The sequence below is a fragment of the Phyllobates terribilis genome, unplaced genomic scaffold, assembly GCF_046119375.1.
Source record: "Phyllobates terribilis strain yellow unplaced genomic scaffold, ASM4611937v1 Scaffold_12__6_contigs__length_324123572, whole genome shotgun sequence".
In the NCBI taxonomy this organism is placed as follows: Eukaryota; Metazoa; Chordata; class Amphibia; order Anura; family Dendrobatidae; genus Phyllobates; species Phyllobates terribilis.
This window is the reverse complement of record NW_027362772.1, coordinates 87976254-88002737: the sequence shown is the minus strand read 5'-3', so window position 1 is coordinate 88002737 and position 26484 is coordinate 87976254. Positions and strand designations below refer to the sequence as shown.

Below are 26484 nucleotides of genomic sequence, written 5' to 3'. Positions count from 1 at the left end.
GCAGATACTTTCCCCTTTGCTCGGTGATTACTGGGTGGTGGCGGGCAGATACTTTCCCCTTTGCTCGGTGATTACTGGGTGACGGGGGGCAGATACTTTCCTCTTTGCTCGGTGATTACTGGGTGGTGGGGGGCAGATACTTTCCCCTTTGCTCGGTGATTACTGGGTGGTGGCGGGGGGCAGATACTTTCCTCTTTGCTCGGTGATTACTGGGTGGTGACGGGGGGGCAGATACTTTCCTCTTTGCTCGGTGATTACTGGGTGGTGGGGGGCAGATACTTTCCTCTTTGCTCGGTGATTACTGGGTGGCGGGGGGCAGATACTTTCCCCTTTGCTCGGTGATTACTGGGTGGTGGCGGGGGGCAGATACTTTCCCCTTTGCTCGGTGATTACTGGGTGGTGACGGGGGGGCAGATACTTTCCCCTTTGCTCGGTGATTACTGGGTGGTGACGGGGGGGCAGATACTTTCCCCTTTGCTCTGTGATTACTGGGTGGTGACGGGGGGCAGATACTTTCCCCTTTGCTCGGTGATTACTGGGTGGTGACGGGGGGCAGATACTTTCCCCTTTGCTCTGTGATTACTGGGTGGTGACGGGGGGCAGATACTTTAGCCTTTGCTCGGTGATTACTGGGTGGCGGGGGGCAGATACTTTCCCCTTTGCTCTGTGATTACTGGGTGGTGACGGGGGGCAGATACTTTCCCCTTTGCTCGGTGATTACTGGGTGGTGACGGGGGGCAGATACTTTCCCCTTTGCTCGGTGATTACTGGGTGGTGGCGGGGGGCAGATACTTTCCCCTTTGCTCGGTGATTACTGGGTGGTGACGGGGGCAGATACTTTCCCCTTTGCTTGGTGATTACTGGGTGGTGGCGGGGGGCAGATACTTTCCCCTTTGCTCGGTGATTACTGGGTGGTGGCGGGGGGCAGATACTTTCCCCTTTGCTCGGTGATTACTGGGTGGTGGCGGGGGGCAGATACTTTCCCCTTTGCTCAGTGATTACTGGGTGGTGACGGGGGGGCAGATACTTTCCCCTTTGCTTGGTGATTACTGGGTGGTGACGGGGGCAGATACTTTCCCCTTTGCTTGGTGATTACTGGGTGGTGACGGTGACGGGGGGCAGATACTTTCCTCTTTGCTCGGTGATTACTGGGTGGTGGCGGGGGGCAGATACTTTCCTCTTTGCTCGGTGATTACTGGGTGGTGGCGGGGGGCAGATACTTTCCTCTTTGCTCGGTGATTACTGGGTGGTGACGGTGACGGGGGGCAGATACTTTCCCCTTTGCTCAGTGATTACTGGGTGGTGACGGGGGGGCAGATACTTTCCTCTTTGCTCGGTGATTACTGGGTGGTGGCGGGGGGCAGATACTTTCCTCTTTGCTCGGTGATTACTGGGTGGTGGCGGGGGGCAGATACTTTCCTCTTTGCTCGGTGATTACTGGGTGGTGGCGGGGGGCAGATACTTTCCCCTTTGCTCGGTGATTACTGGGTGGTGACGGGGGGCAGATACTTCCCCTTTGCTCGGTGATTACTGGGTGGTGACGGGGGGGCAGATACTTTCCCCTTTGCTCGGTGATTACTGGGTGGCGGGGGGCAGATACTTTCCCCTTTGCTCGGTGATTACTGGGTGGTGACGGGGGGCAGATACTTTCCTCTTTGCTCTGTGATTACTGGGTGGCGGGGGGCAGATACTTCCCCTTTGCTCGGTGATTACTGGGTGGTGACGGGGGGGCAGATACTTTCCCCTTTGCTCGGTGATTACTGGGTGGTGACGGGGGGCAGATACTTTCCTCTTTGCTCGGTGATTACTGGGTGGCGGGGGGGCAGATACTTTCCTCTTTGCTCGGTGATTACTGGGTGATGGGGGGCAGATACTTTCCTCTTTGCTCGGTGATTACTGGGTGACGGGGGGCAGATACTTTCCTCTTTGCTCGGTGATTACTGGGTGATGGGGGGCAGATACTTTCCTCTTTGCTCGGTGATTACTGGGTGGTGACGGGGTGCAGATACTTTCCTCTTTGCTCGGTGATTACTGGGTGGCGGGGGGCAGATACTTTCCTCTTTGCTCGGTGATTACTGGGTGGTGGCGGGGGGCAGATACTTTCCCCTTTGCTCAGTGATTACTGGGTGACGGGGAGCAGATACTTTCCTCTTTGCTCGTTGATTACTGGGTGGCGGGGGGGCAGATACTTTCCCCTTTGCTCAGTGATTACTGGGTGGCGGGGGGCAGATACTTTCCTCTTTGCTCGGTGATTACTGGGTGGCGGGGGGCAGATACTTTCCTCTTTGCTCGTTGATTACTGGGTGGCGGGGGGCAGATACTTTCCTCTTTGCTCGGTGATTACTGGGTGGTGGCGGGGGGCAGATACTTTCCCCTTTGCTCAGTGATTACTGGGTGACGGGGAGCAGATACTTTCCTCTTTGCTCGTTGATTACTGGGTGACGGGGAGCAGATACTTTCCTCTTTGCTCGTTGATTACTGGGTGACAGGGGGCAGATACTTTCCTCTTTGCTCGGTGATTACTGGGTGGTGGCGGGGGGCAGATACTTTCCTCTTTGCTCGGTGATTACTGGGTGATGACGGGGGGCAGATACTTTCCTCTTTGCTCGGTGATTACTGGGTGGTGACGGGGGGCAGATACTTTCCTCTTTGCTCGGTGATTACTGGGTGGCAGGGGGCAGATACTTTCCTCTTTGCTCGGTGATTACTGGGTGGTGACGGGGGGCAGATACTTTCCTCTTTGCTCGGTGATTACTGGGTGGTGGCGGGGGGCAGATACTTTCCTCTTTGCTCGGTGATTACTGGGTGGTGACGGGGGGCAGATACTTTCCTCTTTGCTCGGTGATTACTGGGTGGTGGCGGGGGAAGATACTTTCCCCTTTGCTCGGTGATTACTGGGTGGTGACGGGGGGGCAGATACTTTCCCCTTTGCTCGGTGATTACTGGGTGGCGGGGGGCAGATACTTTCCCCTTTGCTCGGTGATTACTGGGTGGTGACGGGGGGCAGATACTTTCCTCTTTGCTCGGTGATTACTGGGTGGTGACGGGGGGGCAGATACTTTCCCCTTTGCTCGGTGATTACTGGGTGGTGACGGGGGGGCAGATACTTTCCCCTTTGCTCGGTGATTACTGGGTGGTGACGGGGGGGCAGATACTTTTCCGTTTGCTCAGTGATTACTGGGTGGTGACGGGGGGGCAGATACTTTCCCCTTTGCTCGGTGATTACTGGGTGGCAGGGGGCAGATACTTTCCTCTTTGCTCGGTGATTACTGGGTGGCGGGGGGCAGATACTTTCCCCTTTGCTTGGTGATTACTGGGTGGTGACGGGGGGCAGATACTTTCCTCTTTGCTCGGTGATTACTGGGTGGCGGGGGGCAGATACTTTCCCCTTTGCTCGGTGATTACTGGGTGGCAGGGGGCAGATACTTTCCTCTTTGCTCGGTGATTACTGGGTGGTGACGGGGGGCAGATACTTTCCCCTTTGCTCGGTGATTACTGGGTGGTGGCGGGGGAAGATACTTTCCCCTTTGCTCGGTGATTACTGGGTGGTGGCGGGGGCAGATACTTTCCCCTTTGCTCGGTGATTACTGGGTGGTGGCGGGGGGGCAGATACTTTCCTCTTTGCTTGGTGATTACTGGGTGGTGACGGGGGGGGCAGATACTTTCCCCTTTGCTCGGTGATTACTGGGTGGTGACGGGGGGGCAGATACTTTCCCCTTTGCTCGGTGATTACTGGGTGGTGACGGGGGGCAGATACTTTCCCTTTTGCTCGGTGATTACTGGGTGGTGACGGGGGGGCAGATACTTTCCCCTTTGCTCGGTGATTACTGGGTGGTGATGGGGGGCAGATACTTTCCCCTTTGCTCGGTGATTACTGGGTGACGGGGGGCAGATACTTTCCTCTTTGCTCGGTGATTACTGGGTGGTGGCGGGGGCAGATACTTTCCTCTTTGCTCGGTGATTACTGGGTGGTGACGGGGGGCAGATACTTTCCTCTTTGCTCGGTGATTACTGGGTGGTGGGGGGCAGATACTTTCCCCTTTGCTCGGTGATTACTGGGTGACGGGGGGCAGATACTTTCCTCTTTGCTTGGTGATTACTGGGTGGTGGGGGGCAGATACTTTCCCCTTTGCTCGGTGATTACTGGGTGGTGGCGGGGGGCAGATACTTTCCTCTTTGCTCGGTGATTACTGGGTGGTGACGGGGGGCAGATACTTTCCTCTTTGCTCGGTGATTACTGGGTGGTGATGGGGGGCAGATACTTTCCCCTTTGCTCGGTGATTACTGGGTGGTGACGGGGGGGCAGATACTTTCCTCTTTGCTCGGTGATTACTGGGTGGTGACGGGGGGCAGATACTTTCCCCTTTGCTCGGTGATTACTGGGTGACAGGGGGCAGATACTTTCCTCTTTGCTCGGTGATTACTGGGTGGCGGAGGGCAGATACTTTCCTCTTTGCTCGGTGATTACTGGGTGGTGACGGGGGGGCAGATACTTTCCTCTTTGCTCGGTGATTACTGGGTGGCGGAGGGCAGATACTTTCCCCTTTGCTCGGTGATTACTGGGTGGTGACGGGAGGGCAGATACTTTCCTCTTTGCTCGGTGATTACTGGGTGGCGGGGGGCAGATACTTTCCTCTTTGCTCGGTGATTACTGGGTGGTGACGGGGGGGCAGATACTTTCCTCTTTGCTCGGTGATTACTGGGTGGCGGGGGGGCAGATACTTTCCTATTTGCTCGGTGAATACTGGGTGGTGACGGGGGGGCAGATACTTTCCTCTTTGCTCGGTGATTACTGGGTGGTGACGGGGGGCAGATACTTTCCTCTTTGCTCGGTGATTACTGGGTGGTGACGGGGGGCAGATACTTTCCCCTTTGCTCGGTGATTACTGGGTGGTGGCGGGGGGCAGATACTTTCCCCTTTGCTCGGTGATTACTGGGTGGTGACGGGGGGCAGATACTTTCCCCTTTGCTCGGTGATTACTGGGTGGTGGCGGGGGGCAGATACTTTCCCCTTTGCTCGGTGATTACTGGGTGGTGACGGGGGGGCAGATACTTTCCTCTTTGCTCGGTGATTACTGGGTGGTGACGGGGGGCAGATACTTTCCCCTTTGCTCGGTGATTACTGGGTGGTGGCGGGGGGCAGATACTTTCCTCTTTGCTCGGTGATTACTGGGTGGTGACGGGGGGGCAGATACTTTCCCCTTTGCTCGGTGATTACTGGGTGACGGGGGGCAGATACTTTCCTCTTTGCTCGGTGATTACTGGGTGGTGGGGGGGCATATACTTTCCCCTTTGCTCGGTGATTACTGGGTGGTGGCGGGGGGCAGATACTTTCCTCTTTGCTCGGTGATTACTGGGTGGTGACGGGGGGGCAGATACTTTCCTCTTTGCTCGGTGATTACTGGGTGGTGGGGGGCAGATACTTTCCTCTTTGCTCGGTGATTACTGGGTGGCGGGGGGCAGATACTTTCCCCTTTGCTCGGTGATTACTGGGTGGTGGCGGGGGGCAGATACTTTCCCCTTTGCTCGGTGATTACTGGGTGGTGACGGGGGGGCAGATACTTTCCCCTTTGCTCGGTGATTACTGGGTGGTGACGGGGGGGCAGATACTTTCCCATTTGCTCTGTGATTACTGGGTGGTGACGGGGGGCAGATACTTTCCCCTTTGCTCGGTGATTACTGGGTGGTGACGGGGGGCAGATACTTTCCCCTTTGCTCTGTGATTACTGGGTGGTGACGGGGGGCAGATACTTTCCCCTTTGCTCGGTGATTACTGGGTGGCGGGGGGCAGATACTTTCCCCTTTGCTCTGTGATTACTGGGTGGTGACGGGGGGCAGATACTTTCCCCTTTGCTCGGTGATTACTGGGTGGTGACGGGGGGCAGATACTTTCCCCTTTGCTCGGTGATTACTGGGTGGTGGCGGGGGGCAGATACTTTCCCCTTTGCTCGGTGATTACTGGGTGGTGACGGGGGCAGATACTTTCCCCTTTGCTTGGTGATTACTGGGTGGTGACGGGGGCAGATACTTTCCCCTTTGCTTGGTGATTACTGGGTGGTGACGGGGGCAGATACTTTCCCCTTTGCTTGGTGATTACTGGGTGGTGACGGTGACGGGGGGCAGATACTTTCCTCTTTGCTCGGTGATTACTGGGTGGTGGCGGGGGGCAGATACTTTCCCCTTTGCTCGGTGATTACTGGGTGGCGGGGGGGCAGATACTTTCCCCTTTGCTCGGTGATTACTGGGTGGTGACGGGGGCAGATACTTTCCCCTTTGCTTGGTGATTACTGGGTGGTGACGGGGGCAGATACTTTCCCCTTTGCTTGGTGATTACTGGGTGGTGACGGTGACGGGGGGCAGATACTTTCCTCTTTGCTCGGTGATTACTGGGTGGTGGCGGGGGGCAGATACTTTCCTCTTTGCTCGGTGATTACTGGGTGGTGGCGGGGGGCAGATACTTTCCTCTTTGCTCGGTGATTACTGGGTGGTGACGGTGACGGGGGGCAGATACTTTCCCCTTTGCTCAGTGATTACTGGGTGGTGACGGGGGGGCAGATACTTTCCTCTTTGCTCGGTGATTACTGGGTGGTGGCGGGGGGCAGATACTTTCCTCTTTGCTCGGTGATTACTGGGTGGTGGCGGGGGGCAGATACTTTCCTCTTTGCTCGGTGATTACTGGGTGGTGGCGGGGGGCAGATACTTTCCCCTTTGCTCGGTGATTACTGGGTGGTGACAGGGGGCAGATACTTCCCCTTTGCTCGGTGATTACTGGGTGGTGACGGGGGGCAGATACTTTCCTCTTTGCTCTGTGATTACTGGGTGGCAGGGGGGCAGATACTTTCCCCTTTGCTCGGTGATTACTGGGTGGTGACGGGGGGCAGATACTTTCCTCTTTGCTCGGTGATTACTGGGTGGCGGGGGGGCAGATACTTTCCTCTTTGCTCGGTGATTACTGGGTGATGGGGGGCAGATACTTTCCTCTTTGCTCGGTGATTACTGGGTGACGGGGGGCAGATACTTTCCTCTTTGCTCGGTGATTACTGGGTGATGGGGGGCAGATACTTTCCTCTTTGCTCGGTGATTACTGGGTGGTGACGGGGGGGCAGATACTTTCCCCTTTGCTCGGTGATTACTGGGTGGCGGGGGGCAGATACTTTCCTCTTTGCTCGGTGATTACTGGGTGGTGACGGGGGGGCAGATACTTTCCTCTTTGCTCGGTGATTACTGGGTGGTGACGGGGGGGCAGATACTTTCCCCTTTGCTCGGTGATTACTGGGTGGCAGGGGGCAGATACTTTCCTCTTTGCTCGGTGATTACTGGGTGGTGGCGGGGGGCAGATACTTTCCTCTTTGCTCGGTGATTACTGGGTGGTGACGGGGGGCAGATACTTTCCCCTTTGCTCGGTGATTACTGGGTGGTGGCGGGGGGCAGATACTTTCCTCTTTGCTCGGTGATTACTGGGTGGTGACGGGGGGCAGATACTTTCCTCTTTGCTCGGTGATTACTGGGTGGTGACGGGGGGCAGATACTTTCCCCTTTGCTTGGTGATTACTGGGTGGTGACGGGGGGGCAGATACTTTCCCCTTTGCTCGGTGATTACTGGGTGGCGGGGGGCAGATACTTTCCTCTTTGCTCGGTGATTACTGGGTGGTGACGGGGGGGCAGATACTTTCCCCTTTGCTCGGTGATTACTGGGTGGCGGGGGGCAGATACTTTCCTCTTTGCTCGGTGATTACTGGGTGGTGACGGGGGGGCAGATACTTTCCCCTTTGCTCGGTGATTACTGGGTGGTGACGGGGGGGCAGATACTTTCCTCTTTGCTCGGTGATTACTGGGTGGTGACGGGGGGCAGATACTTTCCTCTTTGCTCGGTGATTACTGGGTGGTGACGGGGGGGCAGATACTTTCCCCTTTGCTCGGTGATTACTGGGTGGCAGGGGGCAGATACTTTCCTCTTTGCTCGGTGATTACTGGGTGGTGACGGGGGGCAGATACTTTCCTCTTTGCTCGGTGATTACTGGGTGGCGGGGGGCAGATACTTTCCTCTTTGCTCGGTGATTACTGGGTGGTGACGGGGGGGCAGATACTTTCCCCTTTGCTCGGTGACTACAGGGTGGTGGCAGGGGGCAGATACTTTCCTCTTTGCTCGGTGATTACTGGGTGATGGGGGGCAGATACTTTCCCCTTTGCTCGGTGATTACTGGGTGGTGACGGGGGGGGCAGATACTTTACCCTTTGCTCGGTGATTACTGGGTGGCGGGGGGCAGATACTTTCCCCTTTGCTCGGTGATTACTGGGTGATGGGGGGCAGATACTTTCCCCTTTGCTCGGTGATTACTGGGTGATGGGGGGCAGATACTTTCCTCTTTGCTCGGTGATTACTGGGTGGTGACGGGGGGCAGATACTTTCCTCTTTGCTCGGTGATTACTGGGTGGTGGTGGGGGGCAGATACTTTCCTCTTTGCTCGGTGATTACTGGGTGGTGGCGGGGGGCAGATACTTTCCCCTTTGCTTGGTGATTACTGGGTGGTGACGGGGGGCAGATACTTTCCCCTTTGCTCGGTGATTACTGGGTGGTGGTGGGAGGCAGATACTTTCCCCTTTGCTCGGTGATTACTGGGTGATGGGGGGCAGATACTTTCCCCTTTGCTCGGTGATTACTGGGTGGTGACGGGGGGGCAGATACTTTCCCCTTTGCTCGGTGATTACTGGGTGACAGGGGGCAGATACATTCCTCTTTGCTCGGTGATTACTGGGTGGTGACGGGGGGCAGATACTTTCCCCTTTGCTCGGTGATTACTGGGTGGTGACGGGGGGGCAGATACTTTCCTCTTTGCTCGGTGATTACTGGGTGGTGACGGGGGGGCAGATACTTTCCCCTTTGCTCAATGATTACTGGGTGGCAGGGGGCAGATACTTTCCCCTTTGCTCGGTGATTACTGGGTGGCGGGGGGCAGATACTTTCCTCTTTGCTCGGTGATTACTGGGTGGTGACGGGGGGCAGATACTTTCCTCTTTGCTCGGTGATTACTGGGTGGTGACGGGGGGGCAGATACTTTCCCCTTTGCTCGGTGATTACTGGGTGGTGACGGGGGGGCAGATACTTTCCTCTTTGCTCGGTGATTACTGGGTGGTGACGGGGGGGCAGATACTTTCCCCTTTGCTCGGTGATTACTGGGTGGTGATGGGGGGCAGATACTTTCCCCTTTGCTCGGTGATTACTGGGTGGTGACGGGGTGGCAGATACTTTCCCCTTTGCTCAGTGATTACTGGGTGGTGGTGGGGGGCAGATACTTTCCTCTTTGCTCGGTGATTACTGGGTGGCAGGGGGCAGATACTTTCCCCTTTGCTCGGTGATTACTGGGTGGTGACGGGGGGGCAGATACTTTCCCCTTTGCTCAGTGATTACTGGGTGGTGACGGGGGGCAGATACTTTCCCCTTTGCTCGGTGATTACTGGGTGGTGGCGGGGGGCAGATACTTTCCCCTTTGCTCGGTGATTACTGGGTAGTGACGGGGGGCAGATACTTTCCTCTTTGCTCGGTGATTACTGGGTGGTGGCAGGGGGGCAGATACTTTCCCCTTTGCTCGGTGATTACTGGGTGGTGACGGGGGGGCAGATACTTTCCTCTTTGCTCGGTGATTACTGGGTGGTGGCGGGGGCAGATACTTTCCTCTTTGCTCGGTGATTACTGGGTGGTGGCGGGGGGCAGATACTTTCCTCTTTGCTCGGTGATTACTGGGTGGTGACGGGGGGGCAGATACTTTCCTCTTTGCTCGGTGATTACTGGGTGGTGACGGGGGGGCAGATACTTTCCTCTTTGCTCGGTGATTACTGGGTGGCGGGGGGCAGATACTTTCCTCTTTGCTCGGTGATTTCTGGGTGGTGACGGGGGGCAGATACTTTCCCCTTTGCTCGGTGATTACTGGGTGGTGACGGGGGGCAGATACTTTCCTCTTTGCTCGTTGATTACTGGGTGGTGACGGGGGGGCAGATACTTTCCCCTTTGCTCGGTAATTACTGGGTGGCAGGGGGGCAGATACTTTCCTCTTTGCTCGGTGATTACTGGGTGGCGGGGGGCAGATACTTTCCTCTTTGCTCGGTGATTACTGGGTGGTGACGGGGGGGCAGATACTTTCCCCTTTGCTCGGTGATTACTGGGTGGCGGGGGGCAGATACTTTCCCCTTTGCTCGGTGATTACTGGGTGGTGACGGGGGGGCAGATACTTTCCCCTTTGCTCGGTGATTACTGGGTGATGGGGGGCAGATACTTTCCTCTTTGCTCGGTGATTACTGGGTGGCGGGGGGCAGATACTTTCCCCTTTGCTCGGTGATTACTGGGTGATGGGGGGCAGATACTTTCCCCTTTGCTCGGTGATTACTGGGTGGTGACGGGGGGGCAGATACTTTCCCCTTTGCTCGGTGATTACTGGGTGACAGGGGGCAGATACTTTCCTCTTTGCTCGGTGATTACTGGGTGGTGACGGGGGGCAGATACTTTCCCCTTTGCTCGGTGATTACTGGGTGGTGACGGGGGGCAGATACTTTCCTCTTTGCTCGGTGATTACTGGGTGGTGACGGGGGGGCAGATACTTTCCTCTTTGCTCGGTGATTACTGGGTGGTGACGGGGGGGCAGATACTTTCCCCTTTGCTCGGTGATTACTGGGTGGTGACGGGGGGGCAGATACTTTCCCCTTTGCTTGGTGATTACTGGGTGACAGGGGGCAGATACTTTCCTCTTTGCTCGGTGATTACTGGGTGGTGACGGGGGGCAGATACTTTCCCCTTTGCTCGGTGATTACTGGGTGGTGACGGGGGGGCAGATACTTTCCTCTTTGCTCGGTGATTACTGGGTGGTGACGGGGGGGCAGATACTTTCCTCTTTGCTCGGTGATTACTGGGTGGTGACGGGAGGGCAGATACTTTCCCCTTTGCTCGGTGATTACTGGGTGGTGACGGGGGGCAGATACTTTCCCCTTTGCTCGGTGATTACTGGGTGGCGGGGGGGCAGATACTTTCCTCTTTGCTCGGTGATTACTGGGTGGCGGGGGGGCAGATACTTTCCTCTTTGCTCGGTGATTACTGGGTGGTGGCGGGGGGGCAGATACTTTCCTCTTTGCTCGGTGATTACTGGGTGGCGGGGGGGCAGATACTTTCCCCTTTGCTCGGTGATTACTGGGTGGTGACGGGGGGCAGATACTTTCCCCTTTGCTCGGTGATTACTGGGTGGTGACGGGGGGGCAGATACTTTCCTCTTTGCTCGGTGATTACTGGGTGGTGACAGGGGGCAGATACTTTCCTCTTTGCTCGGTGATTACTGGGTGGTGACGGGAGGGCAGATACTTTCCCCTTTGCTCGGTGATTACTGGGTGGTGACGGGGGGGCAGATACTTTCCTCTTTGCTCGGTGATTACTGGGTGGTGATGGGGGGCAGATACTTTCCCCTTTGCTCAGTGATTACTGGGTGGCGGGGGGCAGATACTTTCCCCTTTGCTCGGTGATTACTGGGTGGTGGCGGGGGGCAGATACTTTCCCCTTTGCTCGGTGATTACTGGGTGGTGGCGGGGGCAGATACTTTCCCCTTTGCTCGGTGATTACTGGGTGGTGACAGGGGGCAGATATTTTCCTCTTTGCTCGGTGATTACTGGGTGGTGGCGGGGGCAGATACTTTCCCCTTTGCTCGGTGATTACTGGGTGGTGACGGGGGGCAGATACTTTCCTCTTTGCTCGGTGATTACTGGGTGGTGACGGGGGGCAGATACTTTCCCCTTTGCTTGGTGATTACTGGGTGGTGGGGGGCAGATACTTTCCTCTTTGCTCGGTGATTACTGGGTGGCGGGGGGGCAGATACTTTCCTCTTTGCTCGGTGATTACTGGGTGATGGGGGGCAGATACTTTCCCCTTTGCTCGGTGATTACTGGGTGGTGACGGGGGGCAGATACTTTCCTCTTTGCTCGGTGATTACTGGGTGGTGACGGGGGGCAGATACTTTCCCCTTTGCTCGGTGATTACTGGGTGGTGACGGGGGGCAGAAACTTTCCTCTTTGCTCGGTGATTACTGGGTGGTGACGGGGGGCAGATACTTTCCTCTTTGCTCGGTGATTACTGGGTGGCGGGGGGCAGATACTTTCCACTTTGCTCGGTGATTACTGGGTGGTGACGGGGGGCAGATATTTTCCCCTTTGCTCGGTGATTACTGGGTGGTGACGGGGGGCAGATACTTTCCTCTTTGCTCGGTGATTACTGGGTGACAGGGGGCAGATACTTTCCTCTTTGCTCGGTGATTACTGGGTGGTGACGGGGGGGCAGATACTTTCCTCTTTGCTTGGTGATTACTGGGTGGTGACGGGGGGCAGATACTTTCCCCTTTGCTCGGTGATTACTGGGTGGCGGGGGGCAGATACTTTCCCCTTTGCTCAGTGATTACTGGGTGGCAGGGGGCAGATACTTTCCCCTTTGCTCGGTGATTACTGGGTGGTGACGGGGGGCAGATACTTTCCTCTTTGCTCGGTGATTACTGGGTGGCGGGGGGCAGATACTTTCCCCTTTGCTCGGTGATTACTGGGTGGTGGCGGGGGGCAGATACTTTCCTCTTTGCTCGGTGATTACTGGGTGGCGGGGGGCAGATACTTTCCCCTTTGCTCGGTGATTACTGGGTGGTGGTGGGGGGCAGATACTTTCCTCTTTGCTCGGTGATTACTGGGTGGTGACGGGGGGGCAGATACTTTCCCCTTTGTTCGGTGATTACTGGGTGATGACGGGGGGCAGATACTTTCCCCTTTGCTCGGTGATTACTGGGTGATGACGGGGGGCAGATACTTTCCCCTTTGCTCGGTGATTACTGGGTGGTGACGGGGGGGCAGATACTTTCCTCTTTGCTCGGTGATTACTGGGTGGTGACGGGGGGCAGATACTTTCCTCTTTGCTCGGTGATTACTGGGTGGTGGCGGGGGGCAGATACTTTCCTCTTTGCTCGGTGATTACTGGGTGGTGACGGGGGGGCAGATACTTTCCCCTTTGTTCGGTGATTACTGGGTGGTGACGGGGGGCAGATACTTTCCCCTTTGCTCGGTGATTACTGGGTGACGGGGGGCAGATACTTTCCCCTTTGCTCGGTGATTACTGGGTGATGGGGGGCAGATACTTTCCTCTTTGCTCGGTGATTACTGGGTGGTGACGGGGGGGCAGATACTTTCCCCTTTGCTCGGTGATTACTGGGTGATGGGGGGCAGATACTTTCCTCTTTGCTCGGTGATTACTGGGTGGTGACGGGGGGCAGATACTTTCCCCTTTGCTTGGTGATTACTGGGTGACGGGGGGCAGATACTTTCACCTTTGCTTGGTGATTACTGGGTGACGGGGGGCAGATACTTTCCCCTTTGCTCGGTGATTACTGGGTGATGGGGGGCAGATACTTTCCCCTTTGCTCGGTGATTACTGGGTGACGGGGGGCAGATACTTTCCCCTTTGCTCGGTGATTACTGGGTGATGGGGGGCAGATACTTTCCCCTTTGCTCGGTGATTACTGGGTGGCGGGGGCAGATACTTTCCCCTTTGCTCGGTGATTACTGGGTGACGGGGGGGCAGATACTTTCTTCTTTGCTCGGTGATTACTGGGTGGTGATGGGGGGCAGATACTTTCCCCTTTGCTCGGTGATTACTGGGTGGTGATGGGGGGCAGATACTTTCCCCTTTGCTCGGTGATTACTGGGTGACGGGGGGGCAGATACTTTCTTCTTTGCTCGGTGATTACTGGGTGATGGGGGGGGCAGATACTTTCCCCTTTGCTCGGTGATTACTGGGTGGTGACGGGGGGCAGATACTTTCCCCTTTGCTCGGTGATTACTGGGTGGTGGCGGGGGGCAGATACTTTCCCCTTTGCTCGGTGATTACTGGGTGGTGACGGGGGGCAGATACTTTCCCCTTTGCTCGGTGATTACTGGGTGGCGGGGGGCAGATACTTTCCCCTTTGCTCGGTGATTACTGGGTGGTGACGGGGGGGCAGATACTTTCCCCTTTGCTCTGTGATTACTGGGTGGCGGGGGGCAGATACTTTCCCCTTTGCTCGGTGATTACTGGGTGGTGGGGGGCAGATACTTTCCTCTTTGCTCGGTGATTACTGGGTGATGGGGGGCAGATACTTTCCCCTTTGCTCGGTGATTACTGGGTGGTGACGGGGGGCAGATACTTTACCCTTTGCTCGGTGATTACTGGGTGGTGGGGGGCAGATACTTTCCCCTTTGCTCGGTGATTACTGGGTGGTGGGGGGCAGATACTTTCCCCTTTGCTCGGTGATTACTGGGTGGCGGGGGGCAGATACTTTCCCCTTTGCTCGGTGATTACTGGGTGGTGACGGGGGGGCAGATACTTTCCTCTTTGCTCGGTGATTACTGGGTGGTGACGGGGGGGCAGATACTTTCCTCTTTGCTCGGTGATTACTGGGTGGTGACGGGGGGGCAGATACTTTCCCCTTTGCTCGGTGATTACTGGGTGGTGGGGGGCAGATACTTTCCCCTTTGCTCGGTGATTACTGGGTGGTGACGGGGGGGCAGATACTTTCCTCTTTGCTCGGTGATTACTGGGTGGTGGGGGGCAGATACTTTCCCCTTTGCTCGGTGATTACTGGGTGGTGACGGGGGGGCAGATACTTTCCCCTTTGCTCGGTGATTACTGGGTGGTGGGGGGCAGATACTTTCCCCTTTGCTCGGTGATTACTGGGTGGTGACGGGGGGGCAGATACTTTCCCCTTTGCTTGGTGATTACTGGGTGGTGACGGGGGGCAGATACTTTCCCCTTTGCTCGGTGATTACTGGGTGATGGGGGGCAGATACTTTCCTCTTTGCTCGGTGATTACTGGGTGGTGACGGGGGGCAGATACTTTCCTCTTTGCTCGGTGATTACTGGGTGGTGGCGGGGGGCAGATACTTTCCTCTTTGCTCGGTGATTACTGGGTGACAGGGGGCAGATACTTTCCTCTTTGCTCGGTGATTACTGGGTGGTGACGGGGGGGCAGATACTTTCCTCTTTGCTTGGTGATTACTGGGTGGTGGCGGGGGGGCAGATATTTTCCTCTTTGCTTGGTGATTACTGGGTGGTGATGGGGGGCAGATACTTTCCCCTTTGTTCGGTGATTACTGGGTGGTGACGGGGGGGCAGATACTTTCCTCTTTGCTTGGTGATTACTGGGTGGTGACGGGGGGCAGATACTTTCCTCTTTGCTCGGTGATTACTGGGTGGTGACGGGGGGGCAGATACTTTCCTCTTTGCTCGGTGATTACTGGGTGGTGACGGGGGGGCAGATACTTTCCCCTTTGCTCGGTGATTACTGGGTGGTGACGGGGGGGCAGATACTTTCCCCTTTGCTCGGTGATTACTGGGTGGTGACGGGGGGCAGATACTTTCCCCTTTGCTCGGTGATTACTGGGTGGCGGGGGGCAGATACTTTCCCCTTTGCTCGGTGATTACTGGGTGATGGGGGGCAGATACTTTCCCCTTTGCTCGGTGATTACTGGGTGGTGACGGGGGGCAGATACTTTCCTCTTTGCTCGGTGATTACTGGGTGGCGGGGGGGCAGATACTTTCCTCTTTGCTCGGTGATTACTGGGTGGTGACGGGGGGCAGATACTTTCCTCTTTGCTTGGTGATTACTGGGTGGTGGCGGGGGGCAGATACTTTCCCCTTTGCTCGGCGATTACTGGGTGGTGACGGGGGGGCAGATACTTTCCTCTTTGCTCGGTGATTACTGGGTGGTGACGGGGGGCAGATACTTTCCTCTTTGCTCGGTGATTACTGGGTGGTGACGGGGGCAGATACTTTCCTCTTTGCTCGGTGATTACTGGGTGGTGACGGGGGGCAGATACTTTCCCCTTTGCTTGGTGATTACTGGGTGGCAGGGGGCAGATACTTTCCCCTTTGCTCGGTGATTACTGGGTGGTGGCGGGGGGCAGATACTTTCCCCTTTGCTCGGTGATTACTGGGTGGTGGTGGGGGGCAGATACTTTCCCCTTTGCTCGGTGATTACTGGGTGGTGGTGGGGGGCAGATACTTTCCCCTTTGCTCTGTGATTACTGGGTGGTGACGGGGGGGCAGATACTTTCCTCTTTGCTCGGTGATTACTGGGTGATGGGGGGCAGATACTTTCCTCTTTGCTCGGTGATTACTGGGTGGTGACGGGGGGCAGATACTTTCCCCTTTGCTCTGTGATTACTGGGTGGTGACGGGGGGCAGATACTTTCCCCTTTGCTCGGTGATTACTGGGTGGTGACGGGGGGCAGATACTTTCCCCTTTGCTCGGTGATTACTGGGTGGTGACGGGGGGCAGATACTTTCCCCTTTGCTCTGTGATTACTGGGTGGTGACGGGGGGCAGATACTTTCCCCTTTGCTCGGTGATTACTGGGTGGTGACGGGCGGCAGATACTTTCCTCTTTGCTCGGTGATTACTGGGTGGTGACGGGGGGCAGATACTTTCCCCTTTGCTCGGTGATTACTGGGTGACGGGGGGCAGATACTTTCCTCTTTGCTCGGTGATTACTGGGTGGTGACGGGGGGCAGATACTTTCCCCTTTGCTCGGTGATTACTGGGTGGTGGCGGGGGGGCAGATACTTTCCCCTTTGCTCGGTGATTACTGGGTGGTGGCGGGGGGCAGATATTTTCCCCTTTGCTCGGTGATTACTGGGTGGTGGCGGGGGGCAGATACTTTCCCCTTTGCTCGGTGATTACTGGGTGGTGACGGGGGGCAGATACTTTCCCCTTTGCTCGGTGATTACTGGGTGGTGGCGGGGGGCAGATATTTTCCCCTTTGCTCGGTGATTACTGGGTGGTGGCGGGGGGCAGATATTTTCCCCTTTGCTCGGTGATTACTGGGTGACGGGGGGCAGATACTTTCCTCTTTGCTCGGTGATTACTGGGTGGTGACGGGGGGCAGATACTTTCCTCTTTGCTCGGTGATTACTGGGTGGTGGCGGGGGGCAGATATTTCCCCCTTTGCTCGGTGATTACTGGGTGGTGGCGGGGGGCAGATACTTTCCCCTTTGCTCGGTGATTACTGGGTGGTGACGGGGGGGCAGATACTTTCCCCTTTGCTCGGTGATTACTGGGTGGTGGCGGGGGGCAGATATTTTCCCCTTTGCTCGGTGATTACTGGGTGGTGGCGGGGGGCAGATATTTTCCCCTTTGCTCGGTGATTACTGGGTGACGGGGGGCAGATACTTTCCTCTTTGCTCGGTGATTACTGGGTGGTGACGGGGGGCAGATACTTTCCTCTTTGCTCGGTGATTACTGGGTGGTGGCGGGGGGCAGATATTTCCCCCTTTGCTCGGTGATTACTGGGTGGTGGCGGGGGGCAGATACTTTCCCCTTTGCTCGGTGATTACTGGGTGGTGACGGGGGGGCAGATACTTTCCCCTTTGCTCGGTGATTACTGGGTGGTGGGGGGCAGATACTTTCCCCTTTGCTTGGTGATTACTGGGTGGCGGGGGGCAGATACTTTCCCCTTTGCTCGGTGATTACTGGGTGATGGGGGGCAGATACTTTCCCCTTTGCTCGGTGATTACTGGGTGGTGACGGGGGGGCAGATACTTTCCTCTTTGCTCGGTGATTACTGGGTGGTGGCGGGGGGCAGATACTTTCCCCTTTGCTCGGTGATTACTGGGTGGTGGCGGGGGCAGATACTTTCCCCTTTGCTCGGTGATTACTGGGTGGTGACGGGGGGCAGATACTTTCCCCTTTGCTCGGTGATTACTGGGTGGTGACGGGGGGGCAGATACTTTCCCCTTTGCTCGGTGATTACTGGGTGGTGACGGGGGGGCAGATACTTTCCTCTTTGCTCGGTGATTACTGGGTGGTGACGGGGGGCAGATACTTTCCCCTTTGCTTGGTGATTACTGGGTGGCGGGGGGCAGATACTTTCCCCTTTGCTCGGTGATTACTGGGTGATGGGGGGCAGATACTTTCCCCTTTGCTCGGTGATTACTGGGTGGTGACGGGGGGCAGATACTTTCCCCTTTGCTCGGTGATTACTGGGTGGCGGGGGGGCAGATACTTTCCTCTTTGCTCGGTGATTACTGGGTGGTGACAGGGGGCAGATACTTTCCTCTTTGCTCGGTGATTACTGGGTGGTGACGGGGGGGCAGATACTTTCCTCTTTGCTCGGTGATTACTGGGTGGTGGCGGGGGGGCAGATACTTTCCTCTTTGCTTGGTGATTACTGGGTGGTGACGGGGGGCAGATACTTTCCTCTTTGCTCGGTGATTACTGGGTGGCGGGGGGGCAGATACTTTCCTCTTTGCTCGGTGATTACTGGGTGGTGACGGGGGGCAGATACTTTCCTCTTTGCTCGGTGATTACTGGGTGGTGACGGGGGGCAGATACTTTCCTCTTTGCTCGGTGATTACTGGGTAGTGGGGGGCAGATACTTTCCCCTTTGCTCGGTGATTACTGGGTGATGGGGGGCAGATACTTTCCCCTTTGCTCGGTGATTACTGGGTGATGACGGGGGGCAGATACTTTACCCTTTGCTCGGTGATTACTGGGTGGTGACGGGGGGGCAGATACTTTCCTCTTTGCTCGTTGATTACTGGGTGATGACGGGGGGCAGATACTTTCCTCTTTGCTCGGTGATTACTGGGTGGTGATGGGGGGCAGATACTTTCCCCTTTGCTCGGTGATTACTGGGTAGTGGGGGGCAGATACTTTCCTCTTTGCTCGGTGATTACTGGGTGGTGACGGGGGGGCAGATACTTTCCTCTTTGCTCGTTGATTACTGGGTGATGACGGGGGGCAGATACTTTCCTCTTTGCTCGGTGATTACTGGGTGGTGATGGGGGGCAGATACTTTCCTCTTTGCTCGGTGATTACTGGGTGGTGACGGGGGGCAGATACTTTCCTCTTTGCTCGGTGATTACTGGGTGGTGATGGGGGGCAGATACTTTCCTCTTTGCTCGGTGATTACTGGGTGGTGACGGGGGGCAGATACTTTCCCCTTTGCTCGGTGATTACTGGGTGGTGGCGGGGGGCAGATACTTTCCTCTTTGCTCGGTCATTACTGGGTGATGACGGGGGGCAGATACTTTCCTCTTTGCTCGGTGATTACTGGGTGGTGACGGGGGGCAGATACTTTCCTCTTTGCTCGGTGATTACTGGGTGGTGACGGGGGGCAGATACTTTCCCCTTTGCTCGGTGATTACTGGGTGGTGACGGGGGGGCAGATACTTTCCCCTTTGCTCGGTGATTACTGGGTGGTGACGGGGGGGCAGATACTTTCCCCTTTGCTCGGTGATTACTGGGTGGTGACGGGGGGCAGATACTTTCCTCTTTGCTCGGTGATTACTGGGTGGTGGGGGGCAGATACTTTCCCCTTTGCTCGGTGATTACTGGGTGATGGGGGGCAGATACTTTCCCCTTTGCTCGGTGATTACTGGGTGATGACGGGGGGCAGATACTTTCCCCTTTGCTCGGTGATTACTGGGTGATGACGGGGAGCAGATACTTTCCTCTTTGCTCGGTGATTACTGGGTGGTGACGGGGGGCAGATACTTTCCTCTTTGCTCGGTGATTACTGGGTGGTGACGGGGGGCAGATACTTTCCCCTTTGCTCGGTGATTACTGGGTGGTGACGGGGGGGCAGATACTTTCCCCTTTGCTCGGTGATTACTGGGTGGTGACGGGGGGGCAGATACTTTCCCCTTTGCTCGGTGATCACCGGGGTGGCACTGTGTGTGAGGAGGATGGCGATGACCCGGCCTCCATATTTCGGCCCTTCTTACCTCACGGAAGGGAGCGGTGATCGTCACCGGGAAGCCCGGAGGCGTCTGAGTGTTAGCGTAGTGCTCCAGGAAGATGCCATTGCCCTGCAGGACAATAGAGGGCTGCGTGTCCAGGGCCCGGGCCCCCACAGGGGCTTCATATGTGATGGTGTAGCGCAAGTTTCCCCCATAAGACGTCACCTGAAAGATAAGGAGGTTTCATGCCGGATCTCTCTTTACAAGAATGTGTCCTGGGGAGACTGTTCTGTCAGTCTGCCGCCTGTCCTGTACGCTGGATCTCTACCTCCCTGCCTGCCCTGTACACTGCATCTCTGCCTCCCTCCCTGCCTGCCCTGTATGCTGGATCTCTACCTCCCTCCCTGCCTGCCCTGTACGCTGGATCTCTGCCTCCCTGTCTGCCTGCCCTGTACGCTGGATCTCTGCCTCCCTCCCTGTCCTGTACACTGGATCTCTGCCTCCCTCCCTGCCTGCCTTGTACGCTGGATCTCTACCTCCCTCCCTGCCTGCCCTGTACGCTGGATCTCTGCCTCCCTGTCTGCCTGTCCTGTATGCTGGATCTCTGCCTCCCTCCCTGCCTGCCCTCTTTGCTGGATCTCTGCCTCCCTCCCTTCCTGCCCTCTTTGCTGGATCTCTGCCTCCCTCCCTTCCTGTCCTGTACACTGGATCTCTGCCTCCCTCCCTTCCTGCCCTGTACACTGGATCTCTGCCTCCCTCCCTTCCTGTCCTGTACACTGGATCTCTGCCTCCCTCCCTTCCTGTCCTGTACACTGGATCTCTGCCTCCCTCCCTTCCTGCCCTGTAGGCTGGATCTCTGCCTCCCTCCCTCCCTGCCCTGTAGGCTGGATCTCTGCCTCCCTCCCTCCCTGCCCTGTAGGATGGATCTCTGCCTCCTTCCCTTCCTGCCCTCTTTGCTGGATCTCTGCCTCCTTCCCTTCCTGCCCTTTTTGCTGGATCTCTGCCTCCCTCCCTTCCTGCCCTGTACGCCGGATCTCTGCCTCCTTCCCTTCCTGTCCTGTACACTGGATCTCTGCCTCCTTCCCTTCCTGCCCTTTTTGCTGGATCTCTGCATCCCTCCCTTCCTGTCCTGTACGCTGGATCTCTGTCTCTCTTCCTTTCTGCCCTCTTTGCTGGATCTCTGCCTCCCTCCCTTCCTGCCCTCTTTGCTGGATCTCTGCCTCCCTCCCTTCCTGCCCTGTGCCCTGGATCTCTGCTTCCCTCCCTTCCTGCCCTGTAGGCTGGATCTCTGCCTCCCTCCCTCCCTGCAGGCTGGATCTCTGCCTCCCTCCCTCCCTGCCCTGTAGGATGGATCTCTGCCTCCTTCCCTTCCTGCCCTCTTTGCTGGATCTCTGCCTCCTTCCCTTCCTGCCCTCTTTGCTGGATCTCAGCCTCCCTCCCTTCCTGTCCTGTAGGCTGGATCTCTGCCTCCCTCCCTCCCTGCCCTGTAGGCTGGATCTCTGCCTCCCTCCCTCCCTGCCCTGTAGGCTGGATCTCTGCCTGCTTCCCTTCCTGCCCTCTTTGCTGGATCTCTGCCTCCTTCCCTTCCTGCCCTCTTTGCTGGATCTCTGCCTCCTTCCCTTCCTGCCCTCTTTGCTGGATCTTTGCCTCCCTCCCTTCCTGCCCTGTACGCTGGATCTCTGCCTCCCTCCTGCCTGTCCTGTATGCTGGATCTCTGCCTCCCTCCCTTCCTGCCCTGTACGCTGGATCTCTGCCTCTCTCCCTGCCTGTCCTGTATGCTGGATCTCTGCCTCCCTCCCTTCCTGCCCTGTATGCTGGATCTCTGCCTCCCTCCCTGCCTGTTCTGTAGGCTGGATCTCTGCCTCCCCCTCTGCCCTGTATGCTGGATCTCTGCCTCCCACCCTGCATTCCATGTAGGCTGGATCTCTGCCTGCTTGCCTTCCCTGTACGTTGGATCTTTGCCGGATCCCTGCCTCCCTTCCTGCCTGTCCCATAGGTTAGATCTCTGCCTTCTTGCCTGCCCTCTATGCTGGATCTCTACCTCCTTCCCTGCCTGCCCTGTAGGCTGGATCTCTGCCTCCCTCACTTTCGGCCTGTCCTGTAGGCTGGATCTCTGCCTCCATCGCTCTCCACCTGCCCTCTTTGCTGGATGCTGTGGAGTTGGCAGTGACCGTATTGGGTATATATATGTATTCCATGTGTTGGAATCGGAGGTGTATATACCATACGCTCACTGTTAGTTCCCCAATAACTGATCTATTAGTGAAAACAGCAGGTGTCTGGTCTATTACTGGTGAGTTAATTTCATAATTGTCCTGACAATTGGAGGCAACAGAGTGTTGTCCCCTGACATAATGGTGATCTCCTTGACAAATTGATGGCAGTAGTCGGATCTGCGTGATCTCCCGGCTATTCTCCTCGACATGGCCTATGGTCAGCAAAGGAGCTGCAGAGATCCACAGCTCAGGTGGGAAAATCTGTCCACAGGACAACTATTAGTCGTGTACTTCACAAATCTTTCCATTATGGAAGAACAGCAAGAAGAAAGCCATAAGAAGTCCCATGTAGGGGGCACAGCGAGCATGTGGAAGGAGGGTCTCTGGTCAGATGAGACCAAAGGAGAACTTTTTAGGCTAAATGAAAAACGCTATGTGTGGTGGAAAACTAACCCTGCACATGACCCTGAAAACACCATCCCCACAGTCACACATGGTGGTGGCAGCATCTTGCTGTGGGGAGGCTTTTCTTCAGCAGGGGCAGGGAAGCTGGTCAGAGGTGATGGGAAGATGGATGGAGCTAAATAAAGGATAATCCTGGAGGAAAACCTGTCAGAGGCCACAGAAGACCCGAGACCGGGGCGTAGGTTCACCTCCCAGCAGGACAACAACCCTCAACATCCTGCAGAGCCACAATGGAGGGTTTAGATCAGAGCATATTCCTGTGTGTGAACGGCGCAGTCACAGTCCAGACCCAAATCCCAGAGAATCTGTGACAAGACGCGAAAATCACTGATCACAGACGTCTCCATCCAATCACTGAGCGAGAGCGAGGGGGCAAAGCTGGAGAGACAGACCCCAGAGACTGCAGAGAAAGCTGGAGAGACAGACCCCAGAGACTGCAGAGAAAGCTGGAGAGACAGGTCCCAAAAGACTGCAGAGAAAGCTGGAGAGACAGACCCCAAAAGACTGCAGGGAAAGCTGGAGAGAGAGACCCCAAAAGACTGCAGAGAAAGCTGGAGAGACAGACCCCAAAAGACTGCAGGGAAAGCTGGAGAGAGAGACCCCAAAAGACTGCAGGGAAAGCTGGAGAGACAGACCCCAAAAGACTGCAGAGAAAGCTGGAGAGACAGACCCCAAAAGACTGCAGGGAAAGCTGGAGAGACAGACCCCAAAAGACTGCAGAGAAAGCTGGAGAGACAGACCCCAAAAGACTGAAGAAGGCTGTAGAGACAGACCCCAAAAGACTGCAGAGAAAGCTGGAGAGACAGACCCCAAAAGACTGCAGCGTAAGGAAGAGAGACAGACCCCAAAAGACTGCAGAGAGAGGAGAGACAGACCCCAAAAGACTGCAGGATAAGGTGGTCCTACAAAGAACTGACTCTGGGGGGCTGAATACTAAACCACCTCACAATGGTCAGATTTGTATAATAATTAGTGACCTCGTATCATTTCCTCACTCGTTACTGTTATGATCTGAACATGTACTAAGGAAAGAGAGGGGAAAACTGTCCCTACAGTAAGACTAAGCTGAATCCCTACGATGTAGCGGGCTGCCTGTTCCTAGCGAACAGACCCGCCTTAGTTCTCGGCTAGTCTGAACGAAGACCTATAGCATAAAGGGAGGAGTCCCTAAAAGAACTAAGGACTGGGACAAAAATGGGACACCTCCTGAACAGAGAAGGTTGTTGCAGAGCACAAAAGACAAACTGACAAAAGGTATTAGAGGTCCAAGAGGACCAAGCGAACTGACAAAAAGTATTAGAGGTCCAAGAGGACCAAGCGAACTGACAAAAAGTACTAGAGGTCCAAGAGGACCAAGCGAACTGACAAAAAGTACTAGAGGTCCAAGAGGACCAAGCGAACTGACAAAAGGTATTAGAGGTCCCAGAGGACCAAGCGAACTGACAAAAGGTATTAGAGGTCCAAGAGGACCAAGCGAACTGACAAAAAGTACTAGAGGTCCAAGCGAACTGACAAAAATTACTAGAGGTCCAAGAGGACCAAGCGAACTGACAAAAGGTATTAGAGGTCCCAGAGGACCAAGCAAACTGACAGATAAAGGCACAGAAGCACCTGGCTAGAGAAACAGTCAAACACTGAAGTCCAGCACAGCCAAAAGGGCGGAGCTGGAATATAAAGGCAGATGGTCACGTGACCGCAAAACACAAGGGTTCTAACAGTTACTTTGTATCACAAAAAATCCCAATAAAATACATTTATGTTTGTGGGTGTAACGGGAAAAATGTGGAAAAGGTCACGGGGTGTGAAGACTTATTCAAGGCCCGATATAAGGTAAATTCTCCTTTCTGTCTGTCTGTCCTTTCTGAGGGTCTGCACCAGTCCATGGATACGGCAGCTGTGCTCATGCGGTGACCCCTGCGCTCACTATACATGGAGCCTGTATACGGACTCACGTACCTTGTCCCCCTTGAAGCGCTCGGGCAGCACCCAGAAATAGACATCTTGCGGGATGCTACTGAAGGCGCTGAAGGTCAGCTCTGAAGGTCCGGTCACGCTGATGCCCTCGCTGAAGGTTCGAGAGCTGGCGGCACTGGAGATGGAGAACGGCGCCCTCTCGTGGCTGTCGTAGGTGGAGCGGACCTGTGAGGACGTCAGACATTAGTGAAGGCCAGGTGACAGGCCCACAGCGCTCCACACACATACGAGGGGGCACAGACCTGGTCCCGGTTCCAGTAGGAGCTGGCACAGTCCCGGGTCACCCCCATACAGAAGCATTTCAGGCAGCCGTCCGGGTTCTTGTCACTGAGGTAGAAGGTTCCACTTTTACATTCATTGCACAGATTCCCTGAGACGTGAGGCTGGAAAAGAGCAGTGAGGCATCTGGTGAGGCGGCGTCACCGGTGAGGAGGCGTCCGGTGAGGAGGCGTCTGGTGAGGAGGCGTCTGGTGAGGCGGCGTCACCAGTGAGGAGGCGTCTGGTGAGGAGGCGTCTGGTGAGGAGGCGTCACCGGTGAGGAGGCGTCACCGGTGAAGAGGCGTCTGGTGAGGCGGTGTCACCGGTGAGGAGGCGTCTGGTGAGGCGGTGTCACCGGTGAGGAGGCGTCTGGTGAGGTGGCGTCACCGGTGAGGAGACGTCTGGTGAGGCGGCGTCACCGGTGAGGAGGCGTCTGGTGAGGCGGTGTCACCGGTGAGGAGGCGTCTGGTGAGGTGGCGTCACCGGTGAGGAGATGTCTGGTGAGGCGGCGTCACCGGTGAGGAGGCGTCACCAGTGAGGAGGCGTCACCAGTGAGGAGGCGTCACCAGTGAGGCGGCGTCACCGGTGAGGAGGCATCTGGTGAGGCGGTGTCACCGGTGAGGAGGCGTCTGGTGAGGCGGCGTCACCGGTGAGGAGGCGTCACCAGTGAGGAGGCGTCACCAGTGAGGGGCGTCACCCGTGAGGAGGCGTCACCCGTGAGGAGGCTTCACCCGTGAGGAGGCGTCACCCGTGAGGAGGCGTCACCAGTGAGGCGGCGTCACCAGTGAGGAGGTGTCACCAGTGAGGAGGTGTCACCCGTGAGGAGGCGTCACCCGTGAGGAGGCGTCACCAGTGAGGAGGCGTCACCAGTGAGGAGGCGTCACCAGTGAGGAGGCGTCACCAGTGAGGAGGCGTCACCCGTGAGGAGGTGTCACCCGTGAGGAGGCGCCTGGTAAGGCGGTGTCACAGATGAGGTGTCACCCGTGAGGAGGAGTCACCCGTGAGGAGGAGTCACCCGTGAGGCGGTGTCACCAGTGAGGAGGCGTCCCCAGTGAGGAGGTGTCACCAGTGAGGAGGTGTCACCAGTGAGGAGGTGTCACCCGTGAGGAGGCGTCACCCGTGAGGAGGCGTCACCAGTGAGGAGGCGTCACCCGTGAGGAGGTGTCACCCGTGAGGCGGCGTCACCCGTGAGGAGGCGCCTGGTAAGGCGGTGTCACAGATGAGGAGGTGTCACCCGTGAGGAGGAGTCACCCGTGAGGAGGCGTCACTCATGAGGAGGTGTCACCCATGAGGCGGCGTCACCCGTGAGGAGGCGTCACCCGTGAGGAGGTGCCTGGTAAGCCGGTGTCACAGATGAGGAGGCGTCACCCGTGAGGAGGCGTCCAGAGAGGAGGCGTCACCAGTGAGGAGGCGTCCAGAGAGGAGGCGTCACCAGTGAGGAGGCGTCACCCGTGAGGAGGCGTCACCCGTGAGGAGGCGTCACCAGTGAGGAGGCGTCCAGAGAGGAGGCGTCACCAGTGAGGAGGCGTCACCCGTGAGGAGGTGTCACCCGTGAGGCGGCGTCACCCGTGAGGAGGCGCCTGGTAAGGCGGTGTCACAGATGAGGAGGTGTCACCCGTGAGGAGGAGTCACCCGTGAGGAGGCGTCACTCATGAGGAGGTGTCACCCATGAGGAGGCGTCACCCGTGAGGAGGTGCCTGGTAAGCCGGTGTCACAGATGAGGAGGCGTCACCCGTGAGGAGGTGTCACCCGTGAGGAGGAGTCACCCGTGAGGAGGCGTCACTCATGAGGAGGTGTCACCCGTGAGGAGGAGTCACCCGTGAGGAGGCGTCACTCATGAGGAGGTGTC

The 26484-nt window shown here is 56.6% G+C and overlaps 1 protein-coding gene across 15 annotated transcripts in view; it reads right to left on the bottom strand.

Moving 5' to 3' along the window:
- Window positions 1–26484, bottom strand: part of HSPG2 (heparan sulfate proteoglycan 2) — a 456402-nt gene that overhangs the window by 279569 nt on the left and 150349 nt on the right. For all 15 annotated transcript variants that reach the window (XM_073656045.1, XM_073656041.1, XM_073656043.1 and 12 more), the window contains 3 exons: window positions 24620–24760; window positions 24360–24542; window positions 19768–19947 (listed from right to left, as the gene is read on the bottom strand). In XM_073656045.1, the coding sequence (XP_073512146.1) occupies window positions 19768–19947; window positions 24360–24542; window positions 24620–24760 (504 nt within the window). The remainder of the gene's footprint in view (window positions 1–19767; window positions 19948–24359; window positions 24543–24619; window positions 24761–26484) is intronic.